The sequence below is a fragment of the Anabrus simplex genome, chromosome 1, assembly GCF_040414725.1.
Source record: "Anabrus simplex isolate iqAnaSimp1 chromosome 1, ASM4041472v1, whole genome shotgun sequence".
Taxonomy (NCBI): Eukaryota; Metazoa; Arthropoda; class Insecta; order Orthoptera; family Tettigoniidae; genus Anabrus; species Anabrus simplex.
Window position 1 is genome coordinate 124,984,699 of NC_090265.1, and position 20,719 is coordinate 125,005,417.

General features: G+C 37.8%; 1 protein-coding gene across 7 annotated transcripts in view; it reads right to left on the reverse strand.

Moving 5' to 3' along the window:
- Rrp1 (Recombination repair protein 1) overlaps positions 1-20,719 on the reverse strand; it is a 279,367-nt gene that overhangs the window by 34,581 nt on the left and 224,067 nt on the right. For all 7 annotated transcript variants that reach the window (XM_068230234.1, XM_067156745.2, XM_067156754.2 and 4 more), the window contains one exon: positions 8,958-9,101. In XM_068230234.1, coding sequence (XP_068086335.1) covers positions 8,958-9,101 — 144 coding nt within the window. The remainder of the gene's footprint in view (positions 1-8,957; positions 9,102-20,719) is intronic.

The following is a 20,719-nucleotide window of genomic DNA, read 5'->3' on the forward strand; positions in this document are numbered from 1 at the left end:
TGTGAGGCATCATTCAGCCAAGGGGAGAGTATTACTCGAGATGAAACCTGATCCATTTTAACTGATCATCAGCCAAGTCCAGAAGCCATGTCCATTACAGATAAGACTTCAAACTATTTTTTCTGTTCATCTGTTGTAATAATATTGTAGACGTAGTCCTTGTTTAGATATTGGCGATAATTTCTACTAGTCTTTGTAGTTAGAAATTTCATTCTTCTTTCATTGGTGTTGGTAGAATTTGATGTGTGAGAGAGTGTATTTGGGACCTGTATTTTGTCTTACTTGAGTGCGTGCTTCGTGACATGTTCTCACTGTCCCAGAATTAACATAGGAGAGTGATAAAATTATTTGACCCATGCGTTAATAATTATTAATTTATTAAATAATTTTCAAATAATTTTGGAATTATTTGGGACAGAATATCGATGTGTTCTGTAAATTTAGGATTTTCCCTTGATAATATTTGTGGTTTATCATAGATTCGAGATAGGATTATTAAATAATTTTCAAATAATTTTGGAATTATTTGGGACAGAATATCGATGTGTTCTGTAAATTTAGGATTTTCCCTTGATGATATTTGTGGTTTATCATAGATTCGAGATAGGATAGAGTCACCTATGATTTCATTAAGCTATAGCCTACGATGACGCGACCGCGCGCATAATAATAATAATAATAATAATAATAATATTGACGTTGTTACGGTCTAAAAGAATATGTAAGGGTCATGAGTATAATTATTACTGTGCTTACGAGTGATTAATATGTGCTCTATTTGAAGTAGATGTAGGCCTGGAATATGATCGTGACTTGAAGGTTCACATTTTACATTTGCTGATATTTTGGATTTTGAGACTTGTAAATGGATTTTATGATAGGATTTTATTTGTGTGTCCGTTACATGAGTCGATTACGGAAGAGAGTATGTCTCTGAACATAACTTCTTCTTGGGAAGCAATATTGGTCGATGTTTTGAGAGAATAGGAGAATAATAATATTGAAGTCGTGACTCATAGACCGCATACGCGAATGCTTATTTATCTGAGACTGTAGGCAAATTTAAGGAATTCTTAGTGATGATTTCTATTGTAAAATTCTCCTGGAACATCGTTGTGAATTCTATTTCATTGAAAAGTGATAATCCTGATACCATCACAAGTCAAATGATCGTAATGGTAGTCCTTATATGACACCGTCATCGGGAAATTTTCTCAAATTTCAAATAATTACAAAAATAAAAATCAAGGGCTAGGTTTCGTTAAATTTATTTGATAATATTGCCGTTGACCTAAGCTTCAATGTGAGGTGGATGAATGGATGATATTTTGTAAATATGATTTTTCATGGTGATATTTCGCCATGATATGTGTACGCAATACGCGTAAATTTCTTCGATTTTTTGATGTTTTGCGGTGAGCCTATTTGACATGGTTATAAATCTTTAAGCGATTTTATGGTGAAATAAGATAGATTAGGATCTTGTGCTTCGAGGAAAATGTGTAAGCAAGGATCATGTCAATGAACTAAGCTCACAAAGTGTAAAAAGAGTAACCTAATACATCGTAAATTTTAAGCATTTTATTGTGAGTTGTGCACAACATTGAGTCGATTTATACAAGATTAAAAATATAATATGTTGGATGAAGGATTTCAAACTAATTTAATTAATTAAAAAAAAAATTTTTTTTTTGCTAGGGGCTTTACGTCGCACCGACACAGATAGGTCTTATGGCGACGATGGGATAGGAAAGGCCTAGGAGTTGGAAGGAAGCGGCCATGGCCTTAATTAAGGTACAGCCCCAGCATTTGCCTGGTGTGAAAATGGGAAACCACGGAAAACCATCTTCAGGGCTGCCGATAGTGGGATTCGAACCTACTATCTCCCGGATGCAAGCTCACAGCCGCTTTAATTAATTTAAAGTATAAATAACTTATCAGAATAATATTTAATCAAAAGAAATGATTATTTGATTTTTGCTGTGAGGTGAAAGTTTTGTAGATTAATGAGTAAATAGCAAAAATATTGTCAATTCAATTAATGATTTAAAAATCAGGTTTTTGATATATTGAGATAGGATTTTCTCAAATAAGGAGATAATTAATTTTCTAATGCGATTTAGTAAAATTCAGTTTCATATCTTTGCAGACTGTAATTTGGTGATGAATTTCGGATGAATTCCAGCAGGGAAGAATTAATTATTTTATTCCAAGATTTTAAAATAACAGATGGTTTTTGGAAAGTGCTACTAATTTTTTAATAAATGTTAAAACCCATTTTTAGTGTTTTTTATTTGTTGTCAGTCCTTACATTATCCCTGTCCTCAAAACTTTTGCGTTGCCGTTTAGCGAACGTTCCGCTCCCTGGGACTCTCGCTCAGTGGTTGAGCTACCCGGTAAAACGGGGCAATACATACATACATACATACATACATACATACATACATACATACATACATACATACATACATAATCATTATAGACTGTTATGCCTTTCAGCATTCAGTCTGCAAGCCTCTGTGAATCTATTAGATGTCGCCACAATCCCCTACTAGCAACTAATGCTGTGGCCTCATTTAGTTCTATACCTCTTATCTTTAAATCATTAGAAACTGAGTCTAAACATCGTCGTTCTGGTCTCACACTACTTCTCTTACCCTCAATAACAGAGTCCATTATTCTCATAGGTAACCTATACTCCTCCACTCGCCTCACATGACCCCACCACAGAAGCCGCTTTATGTGTACAGCTTCATCCAACGAGTTCATTCCTAAATTAGCCTTTATCTCATTCCGAGTACCCTCCTGCCATTGTTCCCACTTGTTTGTACCAGCAATCATTCTTGCTACTTTCATGTTTGTTACTTCTAACTTATGAATAAGATATTCTGAGTCCACACAGCTTTCACTCCCGTAAAGCAAAGTTGGTCTGAAAACAGACCGATGTAAAGATAGTTTCATCTGGGAGCCGACTTCCTTCTTACAGAATACTGCTGATCGCAAATGTGAGCACACGCATTAGCTTTACTACACCTTGATTCAATCTCACTTACTATATTAACATCCTGGGAGAACACACAACCTAAATACTTGAATGATCTACCTGTTCTAGCTTTGTATCACCAATCTGACATTCAATTCTGTTGAATTTCTTACCTACTGACATCAATTTAGTCTTCGAAAAGCTAATTTTCATACCATACTCATTGTACCTATTTTCAAGTTCCAAGATATTAGACTGCAGGCTTTCGGAACCATCTGCCATTAAGACCAAGTTGTCAGCATAGGCCAGGCTGCTTACTACATTTCCACCTAACTGAATCCCTCCCTGACATTTTATACCTTTCAGCAGATGATCCATGAAAACTATGAACAGCAAAGGTGAAAGATTACAGCCTTGTCTAACCCCTGTAAGTACCCTGAACCAAGAACTCATTCTACCATCAATTCTCAACGAAGTCCAATTGTCAACATAAATGCCTTTGATTGATTTTTAATAATATACCTTTAATCCCATAGTTCCCCAGTATGGCACACATCTTTTCCCTCGGTATCCTGTAGTATGCTTTCTCTAGATCTACGAAACGTAAAGACAGCGGTCTATTCCTCTCATAGCATATTTCAGTTACCTGGCGCATACTGAAAATCTGATCCTGACAGCCCCTCTGAGGTCTGAAACCACACTGGTTTTCATCAAACTTCCTCTCAACGACTGATCGCACTCTCTCTTCCAAGATGCCAGTGAATACTTTGCCTGGTATAATCAATGAGATACATCGATAGTTGTTGCAATCCATGATGTTCCCTTGCTTATAGATAGATGCAATTACTGCTTTTGTCCAATCTAAAGGTACCTTACCAACACTCCATGCTAATCTTACTACTCTAAGAAGCCATTTCATCCCTGCCTTCCCACCACTGTACTTCACCATTTCAGGTCTAATTTCATCTATTCCTGCTGCTTTATGATAATGGAGTTTATTTACCATCCTTTCCACTTCCTCAAGCATTATTTCACCAACATCATTTTCCTCCTCCCAATGAGCTTGGCTATTCACAACACCACCAGGAAGATTTCCTTTTACGTTGAAATTATGTTCAAAATATTCCCCCCACCTCTCCAGTGATTCCCTGGGATCTATTACGAGTTCACCTGAACTACTCAAAACACTGTTAGTTTCCTTTATCCCTCCCTTCTTAAGATTATTACTGCCCAGAAAGGTTTCCCTGCTGCTTGACCTAGCCTTTCCAGGTTATTACCAAAATCTTCCTGGACTTCTTTTTGGATTCAAAAACATTTTGTTGCGCTCTGTTTCATCTACATACAATTCCCAGTCTCCCTCGGCCCTTGTTTGGAGCCATTTCTGATAGGCCTTCTTTTTACATTTAGAAGCTGCTCTCACTTCATCATTCCACCAAGATGTTTGCCTTTTTCCATCTTTACATACGGTTGTTCCTCGGCATTCCCTTGCTGTGTCTACTACAGCATCCCTGTATGCCACCCATTCTCTTTCTATATCTTGAACCTGCTTACTGTCTACTGTTCGAAACTTCTCACTAATCATTTCCAAGTACTTTTGTCTAATTTCCTCGTCCTGGAGATTTTCTACCCTTATCCCTTTGCAGACAGATTTCACTTTCTCTATCCTAGGCCTAGAGCTATTTAGTTCACTACAGATCAGATAGTGGTCTGTATCATCGAAAAATCTCCGGAAAACTCATACATTCCTAACAGATTTCCTGAATTCAAAGTTGTTTAAGATATAGTCTATTATGGATCTGGTACCCGTAGCTGCCCATGTGTAGCTGTGAATAGCCTTATGCTTGAAGAATGTATTTGTAACTGCTAAACCAATACTAGCACAGAAGGCCAGCAAACGCTTCCCATTCCTATTAGCTTCCATATCTTCCCCACATTTACCAATCACCCTTTCGTATCCTTCAGTTCTATTTCCAACTCTAGCATTGACATTGCCCATTAGCACTATCCTATCCTTGTTGTTGACCCTGACCACGATGTCACTCAATGCTTCATAAAACTTGTCAACTTCATCCTCGTCAGAACCCTCACATGGTGAATAAACTGAGACAATTCTCATCCTAATTCCTCCAACTGCCAAATCTACCCACATCATTCGCTCATTTACGTGCCTAACAGAAATTATGTTGTGTGCAATGGTATTCCTGATGAACAGCCCTACCCCATACTCTGCCCTTCCCCTTCTAACACCCGTCAAGTACACTTTATAATCTCCTTATCTCTTCCTCATTATCTCCCCTCACCCAAATATCACTTACTTCTTGATCTGTCAGCGGCCTATGATACTGTCTGGAGAGAGGGTCTCCTCCTGAAGCTCATCAAGATTGTACCTTGTCTTAAGGTGATTACTCTCATTGATAATGTATTGAGTAATCGATTATTCCAGGTATTCTCTGAAAATTCCAGGAGTAGATTTCACAAATTGAATAACGGCTTACCGCAGGGTTCAGTCCTAGCCCCTATACTGTTCAATTTGTACATCCATGATATCCCAGAAACTACAGCTCGGAAATTCATTTATGCCGACGATATAAACCTAACAGTACAGAGATCTACTTTCAAGGAGGCTGAGGATATACTGTCTGAAGATCTACGGGTGATGGATGAATACTTTAGGAAGTTGAGACTTCAGCCAAGTCCTTCGAAGACGGAAGTAGCCGCGTTCCATCTCAACGACTTAGAGGCTACTTATCAACTTAGGATATGGTTCAGGAATCAACTTTTGAAATACAATAGTACACCAAAATACCTAGGTGTAACATTAGATAGATCACTGACATACCAAAGTCACATAGAAAAAACAGCCGCCAAACTTAAGACTCGGAATAACCTGCTGAGCAAGTTAGCTGGAACTTCGTGGGGAGCTGATGCCAATACTTTGCGAACTACTGTCTTGGCCATGGTGTATTCTACAGCTGAGTATTGTGCCGGAATATGGTTAAATAGCTCTCACTGCAATTTAATTGATATCCAACTTCGCCAGGCTATGCGTATTGTATCCAGCACGCTGTACTCAACTCCAGTGCAATGGTTACCTGTCCTTTGCAACATCTCTCCCCCTCATATAAGGAGACAACAAGCACTTACTGGCTTGTGGTGCAGAATAGTGAAGAATGAGGCCCTTCCTATACACCAGGATATAAAGAGGCATACTACAACTAGGCTGAAATCAAGAAAACCAGCGTGGAAGACATCTTTGGACCTCTCATGTCTTCGGTTCAATCCCAGGAATGCCTGGAGAGAAGAGTGGAGGATGTCATCACCCAGTGGCTTATGTGATATCTCCGACCCCAGGATGAAACTGGCTGGCTTTAGTCTGCCCCGTGCTGTTTGGTCAACCCTGAACAGGATCCGATGTTGTGTCGGTAGGACTAGCGCAGCCTTACATCTGTGGGGATGGGTAGATTCTCCCTGCTGTGACTGTGGTGCTCAAGTGCAGTCTATCAAGCACATAGTTCAAGAGTGCCCCCTACGTGCATTTCCTGGCTCTGTGGAGGAATTTTTTGAAGTAACACCAGAAGTGATTACATGGATAAAAAATTTGGACATTAAAATATAAAAGTGAAGTTCTGATGCGCTCACCAACTTGTATATTTGTATATTTTGATTGTCATGTACACATCATACGCTAATAATAATAATAATAATAATAATAATAATAATAATAATAATAATAATAATAATAATAATAATACTCCTAGCACATCCAGATGATCCTCTTTGCTGACCCAGCCAGTTCTACTTTCTTTCTTTCATAAGCCCCTTGATCGCCACCTATCGAATTCCATTTCGTTTGCCAAGTTGTTTCCAAGAAGTCCCTCGCCTGTCAAATGGGAGTGGGACTCCGTTACTGCCATAGGTCTGAGGCTTGCTTAAAATGTTCTGAGCTCGGTAAATTCATGAAGCAGGATGTTACACTACTTGCACATTGTCCAAGTGAGGATCTCTCCACTAACGGGTTATGGACCACCGGTGAATTGTATAGTCCTAGCCGCCTGAGCACAAGGAGGGCCATGACTCAGAATATGTCCGAGATGCCTACTCCCATTCCATAGCAACTATGATGCAGACTCTCAGGACCACTTACTAGGCCACTCAACCGTTGCCCATGGTTCACGAACTAGGACATGACTACAGTAACCCATACCATGAACCATGGACAATTACTCAAGAAAATTTTAACAGTAAACATTAATGAAACATGTTTTTAACACAATGCAACACCATCAAATAATTTTAGATCTCACTATGAGACCTATTGTAATTTCATTTTATATTTTAAGTGTTGTGCTCATTGTTCATTTTGGGATCTCTAGATGACTTTAATACTTTTAGCTAAATATAGGTGGAGCTTGTTTCTATGTGGGACAAAGGATAGACTTTTTATTAACATAGTTGGGTCGAGTCATAAGTCATGGCAACTATTTTTTTTTCTCGCGAACAGGAGACAACATGGAAAATCTTAAGATATGCACTTGGAAATACAGGGCATGTATTTATGAACAGTGCCTTAAAACGAATTCTGACTTCAAGAGAATCTCGTGGGAAAGTGACAGAACACAGTCTATTGGTAAACATTGTTTTATTATGGTATAGACAGCAAATGCACAGGACTACATACAAAGAACAGGTCTCCACTGGTTACAGACCTTCGAAATAATCACCCAAGGTTTCCACTGTGCGTTGCCACTGGTGGGACAGGTGCTGAATATCAGTCGGTGCATGTGTATCGGTAACATGTGACACCTCTCCCCGAAGTGCTGTTACAATGTCCTCTTCGTTAGCAAACCATAATGGATTCTTGACGTTGCGGATTAAGACCATAGTCGCACACCTAATGCTTCCCGCAGCTCTGCATGGCATTGGCGTGCATTTCTGCCGCGGAGAACTGGTATTTTAATATACGATCGTTGCTCCTGCTTGTTGACTTCCATTCTGTGATGCTCTCCCTCACACACTGAACTTGGGGGCATGCTTAGACCCACACTGTTGTTTACATACACCATCTAGTGGCATTATACGCAAGTACATTCCATACGTTTCCAAATGTGTATCTTGGATTTTCCGAGTTGTCTCCTGTTCATGAGAAAAAAAAAAAAGTTGCCATGACTTATGACTCGACTTCCGTATTAACTCGGGTGTCTGTACCATTTTCCATGACAGTAGATGCATTCAACTGCCAGCAACTAACCATGTGATCAAAGACATACACAAGAAAACACATGCAGATCTATTTCCCTCCCAAACTGTCTGCCAGTGATCAGTCCAGCTCACTTTTCAGTTTCGAATAAGCATCTACTTTGCCATGACTACCAACGCATCTCAAGGGCAGATGCTTCAGGTTGCAGGCACTGACATGCACTGAAGCTGCTTCTCCTCTGTGTTGTTACCTGCTCCCAGGTCAGCAGCAGATTTGCACTTTGTTATTTCTTCCTCAGAGGACACCAAAAATACTGTTATCTACCAGGAAATGTTGGGGTCATTTTGATTGAGCTATGTTTGAGTGTTATCCAGTAGTACAAGGTGAAGTAGCTATACCTTTGATCCTTTTGAACTCATCAATGATGGGTATGTGAGCTAGTTCAGAATACAATTTTCAAGCAAGTGCAGCCTTTGTCATTGGAGGACTGAGTAGGAATAGTGGTGACTTTTATATATCAGATTCGCCAAATTAACCCATTTATAAAATCAACTTGTATTTTCCCAATTTTAAAATAAATGGCTGTTTATTGCTCATCTGTATTACTTAAAAAACAAAAAACTAAAAACCCCACTGTTGTCACAGTAAATGTATATAAAAAAACTGTTGTCACAGTAAATGTATATTTTGTTTTTTCATAGTCCCTGTTAAAATATTAATAATATTTCACTATGGTATTGTGCAAAGGAGGATATTGAAGTATGGCATTTAACTTACAAGCATTCACCAAATAGAAAGATTCATATTCTGCTGTGATGAGACGACCTTCTGAATCAAATTCCTTGTTTCCTATGCCATATTTGACATTCAACGGCTTCTCCTTGGAATATAAAGCAACTCCAGCATACCCTTCTTTTTCCCCTGCAAAAAAACAGCGATGTTTTCAGAATGTTACACTGTGAGCAAAAGATACTTAAAAGTCAAACAAAATCTGGATTAAAACCAGAATGTACAAGATCATGTATACACACATCATACCACAGCAAGAACCCCTTCAAACTCTGTAATTAGTTCCAAATTTGTGCAACTGTTCTAACTCAGATTATCATAATGATACAGTATTTATCTGTCTTTAATAATGAACATAGTTCAGTTACTTGGTAATAAGAAAGAATTGCAGGGTTCATACAAAATTCTGAAATCCGTACATGCCAACTTTCAAAAGTAAAAAATCAAGAGAATTTTGGCGTGTAATGCGACGTATTACGACACATCACTGATGGCATAACATGTACTAATTCAATAAAATTAAATACATTAACAACCCTATTAGGCCTACATATCTTTTTCAGTGTAAATACTAAATACTAGACCTATCTGAGCCTTAAGAACAAATGACTTCTCATCTTTCAATGTGCTGAACACCATGACTAATTGCTGTTTTACACACCCAGAGCTGACAGCCCTCTTCAGAAACTCAGAACTAAATTTTTGCTCAAAGCACTTGCCTCGCTGAACAGGTTTTTAATGTTTAAAAGTTTCTCCAAAGTTTGTTCAGACAGCAAGGATCTGAACTGTGTTCTTGTCATTGTGACTGTGCTAAAAATCCTCTCACACTGCATACACTCTGTAAATAATGGCTAAGGAGTGCAAGTGTAGGAATTGTGGGTATGGCCAGGCATTAAGGAGTATGACGGAGGAGTTAGAGAATTTGACGGAGATAATTAAAATTCTCTCAGAGGACAGGAAGGAAAGTAGGCCTCCCTTTAATAATGTACAGGATACAGTAGGTGTAAAGGAGGGATGGGAAGGAAATGGGGGAACTGAGTAGGTGTAAAGGAGGGATGGGAAGGAAATGGGGGAACTGTAGAAGACAGGTGGTCTAATGTTTTAAGGGGAAGAAGATTGCAGGCTAAGGGCTCTGTTCAGGATCAGAATTCAGGACAGGTGTCTGTGAGAAATCAGTACGAGTCACTGCAGGTAGAAAAACCGAGGGAAGATGAGGAACAGAGAACTCCTGCTGAGATGTGTGGAAGTAGGAAGGGAAAAGGTAGGAAAGGGAAATGTAATGTAGTGGAAAGGAAAAGTCAGGTGGAACAGGGTCATAGGAGGGAGGAAAGGGAGGAGGAAGTAGCTTCTGCAGCAGTGAGAGAAGATAGGGCTGACCACGAGGGGAGGGGATCAAATGAGGTGCGTAGGGTTGAGGCTCTGGTCACGGGGGATTTCATCGTTAGACACGTGGGGAAAGTGTGTGGAGGATAGGGAACCAGAGTAGAGTGTTATCCAGGAATTAGGTTGAGGCAGATGTTGAAGAAAGTAGAAGAGAAGGAAGAGGGAAAGGAAAAGGTGGTAGTGTTGCACATTGGTACTAACAACGTAAGACAAGCAGGTATAAGTACCAACATAGATTGGGATGTGTGGGATCTGGTAAATGCAGCACGGATGTAGTTAAAGGAAGCGGAGATTGTTATCAGTGGAATACTGTGTACGAGGGATACTGACTGGAACATGATTGGGGATTTAAATGAAACTACGGAGTGGGTATGTGGGAAACTGGCAGTGAGATTTCTAGATCCTAATGGGTGGGTAGGAGACAGGGATCTGCGCTCAGATGGCCTTCACTTAAACCGCAGTGGTACATATAAGTTAGGAAATTTGTTTAGAAGGGTTATAGGCAGATACAATCATGGAAACGGGGTGGCCTAGGGAGCAGTGTTAAGGGAACCGGGAACTGGAAATCAAGTAGTGATGACAAAGGAATAGAATTAAGTAATTTAATAGATACAGTAGAGTCTCGCTCAACCGACCTTCGCTTATCCGACACGGGTAGGCTTAATTTGAACTTTAGGTGGACGCAATTCTGGGACACGGGGTGTGGAAGGTGCGACTGTGGAACAAGCACTGGCAGTCATGCAGTAGGTTTGTTCAATGTAGTATTGGTTGGGTGCGGATGTTATAGTTTTCATAACTATCCTCTGTGAGTATGGCGAGTAAACGTAAGAAAGTGATTGTTTCTGCGGAAGACAAGTAGAGTGGGTTAAAGAGACTGGACAAAGGGGAAACTCTCCAAAATATGGCTTCAGATTATGGTGTTGGACATGTTACAGTGGGAGACTGGAAACATACGAGGGAATAAATTGAAAAGTGGTGCTCTACGAGAGCTACAAGTGATGCACTGAAAATTAGAAAAAATCAATTAAAATTTGAGTACAAAAAAGTAAGTGAAGCACTATTTCTTTGGTTCACTAAAAACCAGGAAAAGGGCTTGTCAATATCTGGCCCCATTCTGCAAAACACGGCGGTGTATATCCAGAAGGAGTTTAATAAAGGGACCCTAATTTTACTGCCAGTGCTGGGTGGTTTGATCGGTGGAAAAAACGGTACGGCATTGGGCAGCTTAATATCTGTGGAGAAAAACTGTCAGCTAAATTCGATCAGGTTTTGAAAATTTAAAGACAATTTCAAGAAATAATTCTTGCTGAAGGATTATCCGGTGATCAGATTTTTAATTGTGATGAGACTGGGCTGAATTTCAAGATGCTGACATCAAAACTCTTGCAGCCCAAGCCAAGACGTCTGTACCTGGCTACAGGCGTAGTAAGAAAAGAGTACGTCATCTACTGTACAACTGAATTAATAAGACAATAAACAGAGTCGCGTAAAACATAGTACGTAATACAGTATAGCCTTCCTGTTTGTTTTAGTTCATTTTCAAAGTTATTCTGTATTATCCGACATTTTCGGTGATCCAACGTAAACCAGGTCCCGTTTAAGTCGGATAATCGAGAATCTACTGTATATACTTACCAGATATTGTAACAGGAGTTGAATCATGGCTGAGAAATGATATAATGGATGCAGAAATATTCTCACGGAACTGGAGTGTGTATCGTAGAGATAGGAATAGTAGGAGGGGGAGTATTAATTCTGGTGAAAGAAGAATTTGTAAGCTACGAAAAAGTTAAGGAAGAAAAACATGAAATTCTGGGTGTAAGGCTCATCTCTAAAGGTAATAGGCAACTTGATGTCTTTGGAGTGTACTGGCCGGGAAAGGGTAGCGCTGACGCTGATTCAGAATTATATGATAAGATAATCAGCTATGTTGGAAATGATATGGAAAGGAATGTGATAGTAGCAGGTGATCTCAATTTACCAAATGTCAATTGGGAAGGTAATACAAACGACAGGAAGCATGAACGACAAATGGCAAATAAGTTAATATGGGAAGGGCAGCTGATTCAGAAAGTGATGGAACCAACTAGAGGGAAGAATATTCTGGATGTGGTGCTGTAAAACCACATGAGCTCTATAGAGAAACTGAAGTAATAGATGGTATTAGTGATCACGAAGCTGTTTTTGTCGTAGTTAAAAAATAAATGTGAAAGAAAGGAAGGTATTAAAATTAGGACTATTAGGCAGTACCATATGGCTGATAAAACAGGCATTAGGGAGTTTTTGAAAAGTAACTATGATCGCTGGAAAATGGTAAATAAAAATGTAAACAGACTCTGGGATGGGTTTAAAGCAATTGTTGAGGAATGTGAAAATAGGGTTGTACCTTTAAAGGTGGTAAGGAATGGTAAAGATCCACTATATTATAACACAGAAGTAAATAAGACTGAGAAGGAGGTACAGGTTGAAAAAAAAAAAAAGTTATGGAAGTAAGGAGAAATTGAAGGAACTTACCAGGAAATTGAATCTAACAAAGAAGTCAGCTAAGGATAACATGATGGCAACCATAACTGGGGGTCATACAAATTTTAATGAAAAATGGAAGAGTATGTATAGGTACTTTAAGGCAGAAACAGGTATAAAGAAGGACATTCCAGGAATCATTAATGAACAAGGGGAATGTGGATGCGAGGATCTTCAAAAGGCAGAAGTATTCAGTCAGCAGTATGTAAAGATTTTTCGTTACAAGGATAATGTCCTGATAAGGGAGGTGAGTAATAGTAAAGAAGTATTAAAGTCACCTATGATAACAATGACATTTAGAGTAAGATACAAAAGTTGAAAACTAGAAAAGCAGCTGGAATTGTGCGATTGACCTATCTAAGGCATTTGATAGGGTAGATCATGGAAGACTACCGGCAAAAATGAGTGCTATTGGACTAGAAAAAAGAGTGACTGAATGGGTGGCTATATTTCTAGAAAACAGAACTCGGAGAATTAGAGTAGGCGAAGCTTTATCTGACTCTGTAATAATTAAGAGGGGAATTCCTCAAGGCAGTATTATTGGACCTTTATGTTTTCTTATATATATCAATGATATGTATAAAGAAGTGGAATCAGAGATAAGGCTGTTTGCAGATGATGTTATTCTGTACAGAGTAATAAATAAGTTACAAGATTGTGAGCGGCTGCAGAGTTACCTCAACAGTGTTATGAGATGGATGGTGGGTGGGCAATGGTATGATGATAAACGGAGTTAAAAGTCAGATTGTGAGTTTCACAAATAGGAAAAGTCCTCTCAGTTTTAATTACTGCATCGATGGGGTGAAAGTTCCTTTTGGGGATCACTGTAGGTAGCTAGGTGTTAATATAAGAAAAGACCTTCATTGGGGTAATCATATAAATATGATTGTTAATATAGGGTACAGACCTCTGCACATGGTTATGAGGGTATTTAGGGGTTGTACAGTAGTAAGGATGTAAAGGAGAGGGTATATAAGCCTCTGGTAAGACCCCAACTAGAGTATGGTTCCAGTGTATGGGACCCTCACAAGGATTACTTGATTCAAGAACTGGCAAAAGTGCAAAGAAAAGCAGCTCGATTTATTCTAGGTGATTTCCGACAAAAGAGTAGCGTTATGTAAAAGGTTCCACCTGATTGATACTTTATTATTATTTAGCCTTCGGCTAAATTTATGTCATTAAAAACATAATATATTTTGATTGCTTAGCAATCATCATCAGCTCTTTCACTTAAAGCTTAGCTGAAAAAGCATAAAACATTTCGTAGTTAAAATTAGAATGTGTTAGTAAGGGACATAAGTGGTGAGGGAGGATGGATGGGGGGGTTTGTGTTTGTTAGTTAAGATTATAAATATACAAATTAAAAACTATTCTAAACTAAAAACATCTTTGATTTCATTCGTTGTCACTTGCACTGGTTCATTATTAAGTTCGACAGTTTTCCGTTAATGTTCTTGCACACTTGTCTTGATGGTATAGTGTTCCTTCTTTTTCTAGACCTTTCTTACTGTCCGGTGGAGAAGATTATGTTGATTGTTGGTTGAATTGTTCAGTTTTCATTTAGCTGGATAGTTTGGAGTACGATCTGTAACCGGCAGGAAAATGTAACTATTAATTAAAAACTGTTTGAGGGTATGTTGCCTAAAGAAATTGTTTGCATTTTAAAAATGGAACTGTAAAGATTAAAAACTTACCCCTATCCAATTATTCGTTGTACGAATTTTATTCGGAATCATTAAGTCGGGAAGTTTGGTGTACTACCTGTAACCGGTAGAGAAAACGCGTTTTTTAATTGAGTATACCTGGAAATGTGTTTTTCTAAAGGAATTATTTATACTGCGAAAAACTTATTTAAACTTACCCCCGTCCTATTCGGTCCTGTTCCGATGTTTACATGTTTGTATTTGTCTCTGCCGTCCTCGACCTTGTATAGTAGCTGTGTGACGAGGACGTTTTGCTGGCTTGGTTTGGAGGGGGAAGGGGAAGTGACGGCGTGTTGTCATTTGTTGTCATGTGCAGGGGGTTGGCTTCTATTTGTGACGTAGCTGCTTTGTGATTGCTTCCTACTTTCGCTGGGCGTATTCGAATGCCTTCTAATAATTTCGTGTATCACAATATGTTTTCAAACAAGGGGTTTCTTTGTTCGTTCGTTTCATTTAAAAACAATTTTCCTTATTAACCTTTTAGGTGCTGAGTTCAGTTGACTGTTTGGTACCTCAGTGCTGAGTTCTTTCATTCGTATGTAAAAAAAAAATGGTAGAAGCCTCAATTTTTAACTTATCAGTGGGGTGATTAGCTTAACATTTTTATAAATGTTGGTTGTTTATAAATCTAAATGCAAATGGAAAATCCTACACTTATGTTCAATATTATTTTGAGAGAAAAAAAATTACGCTTATGTGCCCATGCGTGCATTATCTTTATACAAAGTAAAGAGCCCAAAGTAATATTATTTCCTAAAATCTGTAGGCAACTAATACATGTAACTCCTTAGAAGTATATAAGTTGATATTTTAAAATACTTTCCAAACCTGGAATGTGGTGATAGTTAAATGTTTTCTACTGGTTGTTTGTGATGCCGATTTGTTCAACTATTTGCACCAACTCCACTGGCACAAATTCTAAAACATCAATGATTTTCGGGTTGTCATCAAACACTGCTTGGCCCTCGGAGCCTTTCACAGTTACCTGAAACTCTGGTGAAGAAAAGTAATGCATCCGCCACGAAATTAGCGATAAAATAGCTTTTGTACTCCCCGTGTTTTTCTTCTTTCGTTTCGGAGGCTCTGTTTCTCTCTCACATACAATATTTTCAGCACTCTCTCTATCATTCTCACGTTCAAAATCGCTTAACAATTCCTTAAAATGATTATCTCTATAATCACTTTCTGCTGTGGTTAATAACTGAAAGATTCTATGATCCGAAATAACATCGATGCAAGAGCAAAGAGATTGCTGATCCGCCATGTTTGTTTACATCACAGATGAACTCCATAGACGTCTACAAAAAGCTCTGTAAGTTACTTCTCGAAGCTATAATCTCTGATCAGTAAGTTCTACATAATGCTCAACAGATGGCACAACATTTCACAGATCAAATTCACACTCGAAAGTGAACCGGGAAACTCATAAAATATTATTCTTGCGCACCGCCTATAGACGGGCGTAGCACTGGTGGACCAGCCGCGTCAGCCCGTCTATAGGCGGGTGTAGCATTCATTGGGTTAATCAACTATCCAGAAATATATGTATACTTTCCAAAGTACCTTCCTCCTAAACGAACAAGAAGTACAAAAGATGATAAATATGAACCCAGGATTGCCTACAGCAAGAGACATGCCCAAGTTACATAAGAAAGATATACCTATTAGGCCAGTAGTAAATTTCCGTAAGAGCCTCACACATAAAACATCTCAATACATTCAGAAATTCTTAACACAAAATTATGTTTTCTATTCAAATACAACTGTAAGAAATGCTAGTGATTTTAGCAAAACCATCAAGGAATTTAAACTTAAACCCTCTCATGTCACATGTTCATTCAATATAAAGGACATGTATACTAATATTCCTATAGAGAAAACTATCAAAATCATTAAATCTAATTTATTAGAAAATAAACGTATAAGCATACCCGAAATAGAAGAGTTTATAATAATACTAAAATTTGTACTCAACCAGAACTATTTTTTATTTAATAACAAAATTTATCAACAAGAAGGCCTTCCAATGGGAGCTCCAGCCTCGGGTATATTAGCTAATATATACTTGGACCACCTTGAACATGCTCAAATTGTAAACCACGTTAAAGAGTAGACCTGTGGGTACACTATGTGGATGATACATACGCTATAATAAACAAGGACCTTAACGATAGTCTTAGTATTCTCAACACCCTGAACAATCTAGACCCTAAAATACAATTCACTACTGAAGAAGAGAAAAATAACTCAAACAATTTTTTAAATGTAACTACAACTAGAAAAGGGAACCAATTTTACTTCAGGATACACAGAAAACCAACATTCACTCCAACCATGATTCATAATAACTCCTTACACCCTGATTCACACAAGAAAATCCGCTTATCACAGCTTTGTTAACAGAGCCTTCGAAATTCCGTTAACAGATAAAGAGAGGAATAAAGAACTAGCTATCATTCGACAACAAGCCCTCCTAAACGGCTTTGATTTGAAAATGATCAACGGGCTAATCACCAAACGCAAATATAAACAGCAAACGAGTTTAACTAAACAAACAGAACGAACCAAAAAATACGTGAGGTTCACTTTTAATAATCCGAACATTTATGCAATCACTAACTTGACAATGAGATAGAGTTTTCAACGGGCAACAATACTAGACACAGGTTCTTTAATCATAACAAAGTCAATGAGAATAGTGAAGGAAAGTTCCAAAATTCAGAAATTTACAAGTTAACATGTAATCAGTGTCAGGCCACATATGTCGGACAATCCGGACGCAACTTCGCAATAAGATACCAAGAACATGTTAACGCGGAAAAACACAGGAGGTTTTCAGCAATGGGCGAACATATGAAAGAGACAGGCCACAAATTTACAAATATCAATCAGGATCTTGCAATCATCAAAAAACTAAATAAAGGAAGACTAATGAATAATTTGGAAAGTATACATATATTTCTGGATAAGTTGTTTAATAAGAAAAAAAAATTAAATGAAACAAACGAACAAAAAAACCCCTTGTTTGAACACATGTTGAGATACATTGAATTATTAGAAGGCAATCGAATACGCCCAGCGAAAGTAGGAAGCAATCACAAAGCAGCTACGTCACAAATGGAAGCCAACCCCCTGCACATGACAACAAATGACAACACGCCGTCACTTCCCCTTCCCCCTCCAAATCAAGCCAGCAAAACGTCCTCGTGACACAGCTACTACACAAGGTCGAGGACGGCAGAGACAAATACAAACATGTAAACATTGGAACAAGACCGAATAGGACAGGGGTAAGTTTAAATAAGTTTTTCACAGTATAAATAATTCCTTTAGAAAACACATTTCCAGGTATTCTCAATTAACAAACACGTTTTCTCTACCGGTTACAGGTAGTACACCAAACTTCCCGACTTAATGATTCCGAATAAAATTCGTACAACGAATAATTGGATAGGGGTAAGTTTTTAATCTTTACAGTTTCATTTTTAAAATGCAAACAATTTCTTTAGGCAACATACCCTCAAACAGTTTTTAATTAATAGTTACATTTTCCTGCCGGTTACAGATCATACTCCAAACTATCCAGCTAAATGAAAACTGAACAATTCGACCAACAATCAACATAATCTTCTCCACCGGACAGTAAGAAAGGTCTAGAAAAAGAAGGAACACTATACCATCAAGACAAGTGTGCAAGAACATTAACGGAAAACTGTCGAACTTAATAATGAACCAGTGCAAGTAACAACGAATGAAATCAAAGATGTTTTTAGTTTAGAATAGTTTTTAATTTGTATATTTATAATCTTAACTAACAAACACAACCCCCCCATCCATCCTCCCTCACCACTTAAACGTCCCTTACTAACACATTCTAATTTTAATTATGAAATGTTTTATGCTTTTTCACCTAAGCTTTAAGTGAAACAGCTGATGATGATTGCTAAGCAATCGAAACATGTTCTGTAAGTTTTTAATGACATAAATTTAGCCGAAGGCTAAATAATAAAAAAGTATCAATCAGGTGGAACCTTTTACTTAATTGTTATCTTGATTACAATATCGATACGGAATGAAGTGGATAGTATGTAATAAAGAGTAGCATTACAAAAATGTTGCAAAGTTTGGGAAGACTTGGGAGAAAGGAGACGAGCTGCTCGATTAAGTGGTATGTATTACAAGATATTCGAATCATTCCGTATTGACAGTTTTCACTTTACAAAGGTGAAAAAATGAGTGTATCCTCCTAATTCAATACATCATATTTTCCATCATTAGAAGGAGTAAACAAATTCAAACATGTTTTGGCTCATTTGAGCCATCTTCAGTAATAATTATGGTGATAAAATAAAATGTTCATTCATTCTGCTCCTCGCCCACCACAAGCGCCTCACACAGAACTCGGTCAGTTGACGACATGGCGTAAGGGAGGACACTAAATACGACACGATCGACTATAAGGTATACAATTCCATTATCCTTTTATCCTCACTAACATACATTCTTACAAGGTTTTCTCCTTTAAAATATCTCCCCCTTTACTTAATTTCTTCTTGTTTCAGACTCATTTTAACAGTCTAAACTTCAACTACGGTTATTTCTCAAGAGTTCCCCCGACAACTATATTTTAAGGAAAACTTTTATATCACTAATTTTATCTTCAAGATTAACAAGCATACGTGTCTCCAGCATAAAGAAGACCCCTTACGCCGATTTTACTTCATCACTTGGACATCGACTTGTTGGAAATTTTAACCCAACATGAATGAACATTTTATTTTATCACCATAATTATTACATGTGTTTTAATTGTCTTGCCATCTTGTCAAATCTTTTAGCTGAAGATGTTCCATAATCGGAATGAAACATGTCCTATTTAGTATACACCTAGAGATTAAGCTGGATTATGTCATGTAAACAATAAAACTATTATTAGAAATTGACAAGTATTGGAAGGTGGGAATCTCCTTATAACTTAACCTTAGTTGTGTTGAGCCAATACGAGAAAAAATGAGATTTATAAGCTGTGTTGCATAAGAGGAGTTTATTAAGGAGCAAAGCATTAAATCACATTATCAGCAGAGTCTTTGGCAACGCAACCTATTCTAGTTCTGGACTTATTTTTAAGAAGGTTATGAACGAACCTAACTCTAACAAAATAATGCAGATATGAATAAAACACATATTTGATATAATCAGACATGCCAATTTTCAAAAGTGTAAAATCAGGAGAAATTTCGCAGCGAATCGCGATGTATTACGACACATCACTGATGGCAGAACATGTACAAATTCATTATAATTCAATACATTAACAATTCTATTTGCCCATATATATATTTTTCATCATTTACATGTGAATACTAAATACTGGACATACCTGAACTGTAGGAACATGTGACTTCTCATCGTTCAACATCGTGATCACATTACGACTAATTGTTGTTCAACACACCAGTAGCTGACTTAGCCCTCTTCAGAAACTCGGAACTAAATTTCTGCTCAAAGCACTTGCCTTGCTGAACTGATTTCAAGGTTAAAAGTTTCTCCAATGTTTGTTCAGACAGCAAGGATCTGAACTGTGTTTTTGTCTTTGTGACTCTGCTAAAAATCCTTTCACATTGTGCATTGCTGTGGAATTGATAAAATTGCAAGCATCACTTTAGAGAGTCTGTCATATTAAAGTACACAATCAGTTGATTTCATCTGACCTACCAATGCCCACTGAACATAAATTCTTCCTTTTGACAGGTCTGTTTCTTCGAGCTGAAAGTTACAGAACTGGGAGTGCGGAATATCCGTTTCTTTATGCAAATGTTCCGTTTCACTAGTCAAAATGTTTGGACACTAGTTAATGAAAAATCTAAGGCTAGAAAATGATGCCTTACTTATAGCAGAAATATTTGCAACTTCTGCATTAATTAAAACTTCATCTTTGAATGGAAATTTGTGTACCAAGTAGTCACATGATGAAGAGAAACACTTTCTAACAGACTTAAAGAATATGCATCTTTCCTCAGACTTCAAGGTGTTCACTAAAACAAACGCAGAGTTCCCTGTCATCAGATCACACTCATCCTTTTGATTTGCTACAGTATGATAATCTACATCAAGGAGAGAGGAGGATCTTTTAATAACGTG